This window comes from Bidens hawaiensis, unplaced genomic scaffold, assembly GCF_021521415.1.
Source record: "Bidens hawaiensis isolate Kalapana, Puna unplaced genomic scaffold, B.hawaiensis_p1.1 tig00017458_1, whole genome shotgun sequence".
NCBI classification, from domain to species: domain Eukaryota; kingdom Viridiplantae; phylum Streptophyta; class Magnoliopsida; order Asterales; family Asteraceae; genus Bidens; species Bidens hawaiensis.
Window position 1 is genome coordinate 65,872 of NW_027492640.1, and position 6,767 is coordinate 72,638.

The window sequence follows — 6,767 nt, forward strand, 5'->3', positions numbered from 1 at the left end:
GTATATGGGTGGTAGTAGTGCTAGTGGCGACCGCACTTGGTGGTGGTCTCGGTGGTCCGTTTTGTCATATTCCTTCGGTTCACAAATAAAAAAGACCAATCACAACCAGCACTCGCACCCTCTGCCACGGTGGTGCGGCGAAGTTGAAAATGAAGACGACGGTTGCCGAGGGTGTTATACTCAAAGCTCTATTGTAAGTACGTTGAAAGAAGTTTATAAAAAATAATGAAAAAGGAAAAAAAATACCTGGACCAATAAAACCTGTTAAAAATAAATAGTAAATGTGTGAGGTAAACACAAGTTGGTTTTTAATATATATTTAATAATAAAAATAAATTTCTTTAATAATAAAATATAAATAAAATAGAAAACACTTTTCAAGAATTAAAAACAAAATATAATTAAAAAAAATTATATAGAGTTTTTTTAAAGTAAAGATATATAAATAACTAGTTTGAGCACCCGAATCACGAGGGTTTATTTAGCCTTTTGTTTTTGTTCGTTTTGAAATTTTATATTTTGTAATGATCTGTTTTATTTTATAACGTAGTTTTGTTTTGATTTAATACGTGTATATTGGTTTGTTGCGTTTGTTATAATTTTTTAACGTTTGAGCTCTTTCAATTGATATGTATAAGTTTTTTAGATTTTTGATGACGGAACATAAACGGACACGAACATGTTGATTTTTCTAAACGACCAAAAATGAAATGAAATATTTGTCTTACAAAAAAGGACGGTTGATGTAAGTGACAATGGTAGTTGATGCATTAACGGGGATATTGACGAAGGTGGGTGGTAATCGAAAGTTAACCAATGATAGAGAAGATAGACCGGCGACGAGAACATGTAAATGAAAGAAATTAAATTATGGGTTCATAATTAAAGTGTTTCACAAATAAATGAGATGTTATAATCTGTTTAAGGGTTATCATGGTTTGTTGAGACCCATGACCCGCGGAAATCAATGTTTGATGATTAAGGGTTATTTTACAAATAAAAGAGATGTTATAACCTGTTAAGGGCTATCCGGCTTTGGTGAGACTCATGACCTGTGAAAATTACTGTTTGATAATATAATAGTTTCACAAAATATTGAGATATTATAACTGATTAAAGGACTATTCGAGTTTAGTGAGACCTATACCCACGAATTCGAGTCAAACACATAATAAGCCTCATATCACAAATCTAAGTAATTTGGTGTCTTAAGAGTGAGTGAAGGGCAACCAGAAAGTGAAACGTAAGATATTTTGAGAGTTACTCTATAGAATTTTGATAATGTCTTTCTTTATAAATTATTATTATATTATACTAAAGTTTGTTTATAGCAAAACAAACAATGTTTTAGCATAAAATAATATATATATATATATATATATATATATATATATATATATATATAAATAAATAAAGGTTGTCGAGCTGAAAATATACTAAGTATTGTGGATGTGTCTGGTGGCATCAGCATTAGGCTAAACTTTTGTCCCTGTTAAAGTATTTTCATTAGACTATCTCCATCAACAATCTCACAATCTCAATCTCACATTATAAAATTAATTTCTCTCTTTTCAATCTACAAAATTTAACCCACTCCAATCTTTTACTCCATTAACAACCCAATCTCATCTTTTTTTTTAATTAAATAAATTCAATTTATAATTAGTTTTGATTAAAATACGAAAGTTCTTATAATATTTATAGGGTTAAAATACGAATTTAGATACTTATTTTATTTTTGTGAACAGATAATGTTTGATTTTTTAGATTATAAATATTATCCAAAAAATCTGACTAACCAATAGAAAACTAGTGGTTCAAATAAGATAGTTCAATAATGGTTAAAACTAAAAGTTTATATAAAAAATACGATTTTTTAAACAAACTCCATTTTTAACGAAATTTATACCGGAATGCTCACAAAAAAAAACTAAGTAAGACTGTGTTTTTATATTTTTTTAAAAAGTTAAATATAATAAGTTATAAAATAAAAATCAAAATATATATATAATTAATTGTTAAGAATAAAAAAGAAAAAGTAAAATAAATTCACATATCCACACATATGTTGACAAGTGTCCACTACTTTTTTGGTTATGAGATTGCAAACCCAATTGCCCAGCCCGATCAGATCGTTTGCCTTTTGCTATTTTTTCATATTTTTTTAATTTTTTTAATAATGAGATTGCAATCTCAGTTGCCAATGGGATAGTCTAAGACTAATTTTTTATTATAAAATTAATTTTCTCTCTATTCCATCTACAAACCAACCAAACTCAAATTTTCATTCTCATTTACAACCCAACAAACTTTTTTTATAAAATAAAATATATATTATGATTATTTTTATGTATTAGAAATAACTTTTGATTTTAGAATAATTAAAACCTTTTCAACAAAAAAAATCTCTACTCTATAAGTACAAAAAAAAAGTAAATTTTGGTATTTTTATTATATTTTCTTGAATAAAATAGGATTATATTTTTTATTTTACTCACATTCACAATCCAACCCAAATTAATTTGTTAATTAAATATGATTTATGATAATATAAAACACAAAGAAAATATTATTTACAGAAAAAAAACCAACCCTCTGGTTGACCCAAGTTCTACTATTATATTAAAAAAATATTTTTGTTGGATGAACTCTGTTATTAAAAATATTTCTATCCGAATATTAAAAAAAATGAAGTGAAAATACGTCTTTAGATAAACTTTTTTCTTCCTCTTTTTAAAATAAGAAAATTGGTTTTAAATAACCACAACTATGCCTTACTGACAAATAATAATCTTAACTTCACATTAGCTGAAGGCGATCCCAACTGATTGTATATTTGTTTCAATGGTCCGCGACTAACGAATGGTTAACTACGTTAGTCTGTAGCTTACATGACATGTCTAACTGTAAAAAAATAAATAAATAAATAAATAACTTATGTGGTACGATTACGCAGGGACTCTTTATAAACATCTTTTAAATTATTATACAATTAAAAAATTAAATCCATTTCTTCATTCAGTTCTTAATCATGTTAGTGAATGAAGAGATGGAGTTCATTTTTTTGTTGTATAATACTCAAAAGATTTTATAAAGAGTCAATTTCACGTAATCATGTCACATAACATTCTTTTAAATATGGGCATGCCATGTAAGCAACAGACTAACATAGTTAACCATCCGTTAGTTGCAGAACGTTATTTGAGACCACCATCAGTCAAGTGTGAAGTTGAGATCATTATTTACTGATAAAGTATTTTTGGGATTATTTAAAATAATTTTCATTTAAAATATTGCTGGAATATCCTCTAAGGTATGCAAGCAAAAATAATTAATTATTTTTGTTCAATAATTGAATAAAACGTTTTTAGCCCATCGTAAACTCAATTTACCCACTTAAAAAAATTAATGTAATTAACAATTCAAGCTAAAAATCATAATAGCAAGCAAAATAATATCACTATCCTTCTAAACGAATATTCATCATCGATTAGAAGTTGTTAACTCAAAATCAGGAAATCAATTTTTTCTCAAATATCGGAATTTGGCAAACCAACATAACTAATATCGATGAACTTAAATTTGACGTATTACTTATGTATGGTCAAGATACTGTACAATAATGTCTTAACGTATGATAAGTACGCGAGAAGCTAAAAGGCAAAAATTCTAAAACGCTCAAAACGGTCAGCCGAAAACCTAAAACACTCAAAAACGGTTTCGTGAAAAAAAGTAATAAAATGATCGATTAACGATCCAAAACTGTTTTTTTAGTGAATCAATGATTAATTGGATATGTATTGACGATTCCGAGATGTTGAGATGTGATTTCATGGATCCATTTCGTGAATATATGATACTCGCGAACCTCTGATACGTTAAGATATTATTGTATCATATCTTTTATATATATATATATATATGGGAGGGTTATCCTAAAAATAAATAGTTTCTTAGAAAGACTAGGAATAAATCATAGCCATTGGATCATGTTAATCAATGGTTGAGATTTAAAATTACCAATAACTGACATAGTTTCTTAGAATTACTCTTTCATCACTATAACCGACATAGTTTCCTAGAATTGTTTTTTCACCATCATTTGAAATGCCAAATGCCAAAATTTTGTTGGTTCTTACCATTCCTAGGAAACTCATTATTCTTATTTGAACCCTTATATATATATATATGAGAGTTATACTAAAAAGAAGTAGTTTCCTAGGAAGACTATGAATAAATTATATCCATTGGATCATGTTAATCAATGGTTGAGATTTAAAATTACCAAAAACCGAAATAGTTTCCTATAATTACTCTTTCACCACTACAACCGAAATAGTTTTTTAGAATTGTTACCATATGTTGTAATGCCACTTGTCAAAAATCTATTGGTTTATATTATTCTTAGGAAACTTTTTCTTTTTATTTGAACTTTTCTCTCTCTCTCTCTCTCTCTCTCTATATATATATATATATATATATATATATAAATAATGGGTAAGGATCCTAAGAGAACCCTTTGTAAATTGAGAACTTTGAGAACCATTTTGAACCACTATATATATATATATATATGGTAAGGACCCTAAGAGAACCCTTTACAAATTGAGAACTTTGAGAACCATTTTGAACCACTAAAAACACATTTAAAAAAAATATTCAAAAAAATCATAAAATAAAAAATAATAAAAATTTTTAAAAAAGTAAGAAAACCAAAATTCTTATCTTTCATTCCGGTTTCATTAAAAAAATAAAAAAATTAAAAAAAACGTCGTATTATACACATATGTATAATGTTATATAATCTTTAGTTACGTAATATACACATATGTACAGTATCATTTGACTTAAATTATACACATGTGTTAAAAAAACATGTAAATGTACATATATGTATATATTATACATATGTCTATATAATTTAGGTAAACCGAGTTTTTTTATGAAACTGGATGATAAAAATAAGAATTTTGGTTTTTTTTTACTTTTTTAATTTTTGTGTTTTCTTATTTTATGATTTTTTTTATTTTTGGGTTTTTGTGATAAAAAATGGTTCTCATAGTTCTCAATTTCAAAAAAATTCTCTTAATATCCTGATCATATATATATATATATATATATATATATATATATAGGAGGGTTATCCTAAAAATAAGTAGTTTTCTAGGAAGACTAAGAATAAATCATAGCCATTTGATCATATCATCAATGGTTGAGATTTAAAATTACTAAAAATCGTCATAGTTTTCTAAAATTACTCTTTCATCATTATAACCGACATAGTTTCCTAGAATTGTTCTTTCACCATCATTTGCAATGCCAAATGTCAAAATTTTGTTGGTTCTTACCATTCTTAGGAAACTTCTTATTCTTATTTGAATGATTCAAATAAGAATAAGAAGTTTCATAAGAATGGTAAGAACCAACAAAATTTTGACATTTGGCATTGCAAATGATGGTGAAAGAACAATTCTAGGAAACTATGTCGGTTATAATGATGAAAGAGTAATTCTAGGAAACTATGACGGTTTTTGATAATTTTAAATCTCAACCATTTATTAACATGATTCAATGGCTTAGATTTATTCTTACTCTTCCTAGAATACTATTTCTTTTTATTATAACCCACCCCTATATATATATATATATATATATATATATATATAGGGTAAGGATCTTAAGAGAACCCTTTGCAAATTAAGAACTTTGAGAACCATTTTGGACCACTAAAACACCTTTAAAAAATATTTAAAAAAATCATAAAACAAAAAATAATAAAAATTTTAAAAAGTAAAAAAACCAAAATTCTTATATTTCATTCCAGTTTTATTAAAAAAATAAAAAAAAATACAAAAAAAATAAAAAAAAAGGGGTCGTATTATACACATATGTATAATTTTATATAATTTTTAGTTACGTAATATATACATATGTACAGTATCATTTATCTTAAATTATACACATATTATACATATGTGTATATAATTTAGCTAAACCGAGTTTTTTTTTTATGAAACCGGGATGATAAAAGAAGAATTTTGGTTTTTATACTTTTTTGATTTTTGTGTTTTTTTTATTTTATGATTTTTTTTATTTTTGGGTTTTTGTGGTACAAAATGGTTGTCATAGTTCTCTCATGATCCTAATCCTATATGTATATATATAAGTTAATATTTCAAGGGGATATTTGGAATGGCCCGCAATGGATGTTTTTCTTTTTTGTTTTCTTGCTCATGTATGTGTAAAGGTTTCCAACGTAGTAAAAGGAACAAGATTTAAGGACGACATTCTTACATATAAAATATATATTAATTTTCACGTATCGAAGTGAGAGGATTGAACGGAGAAAGATGTTTGGTCACTACGGCAAAAAAGTTAAACCATTATATTTGACTTCTTTTAATCTTAACAAGATTTTATTTACAGAGTAACTTACAAAAATAGAAGAACGAAACTATCAAAAGAAAAACCAAAAAAAAGTTTACCTTTGAATGGATTCTCTTAATGTTCTCAAAAACTCAACATGGTGATCATCCACAGCTTCAAGCACACTATCATTCATTGCAACCACTATGATAATATATAGTCTCAACGAGGCCTTTCTGAATATTTATATGATGTTGCAGAAGCATTTATTTATTGATGCATAAATGCACATGTGATGTTGCAGAAGCATTTATTTATTGGTCGCCAGTCACATCTCATTCATATTTTATATATATATATATATATATATATGTGTGGGAGAGATATTTTGAGAACTTAAT

General features: G+C 26.4%; 1 protein-coding gene across 1 annotated transcript in view; it reads right to left on the minus strand.

Annotated features, from left to right (window-relative positions):
• Positions 1–6,565, minus strand: part of LOC143553942 (ABC transporter G family member 39-like) — a 37,253-nt gene extending 30,688 nt beyond the window's left edge. The window contains exon 1 of the mRNA XM_077043823.1: positions 6,486–6,565. Within this exon, the coding sequence (XP_076899938.1) occupies positions 6,486–6,562 (77 nt within the window). The 5' untranslated portion in view covers positions 6,563–6,565. The remainder of the gene's footprint in view (positions 1–6,485) is intronic.
• Positions 6,566–6,767: the final 202 nt, after the last annotated feature.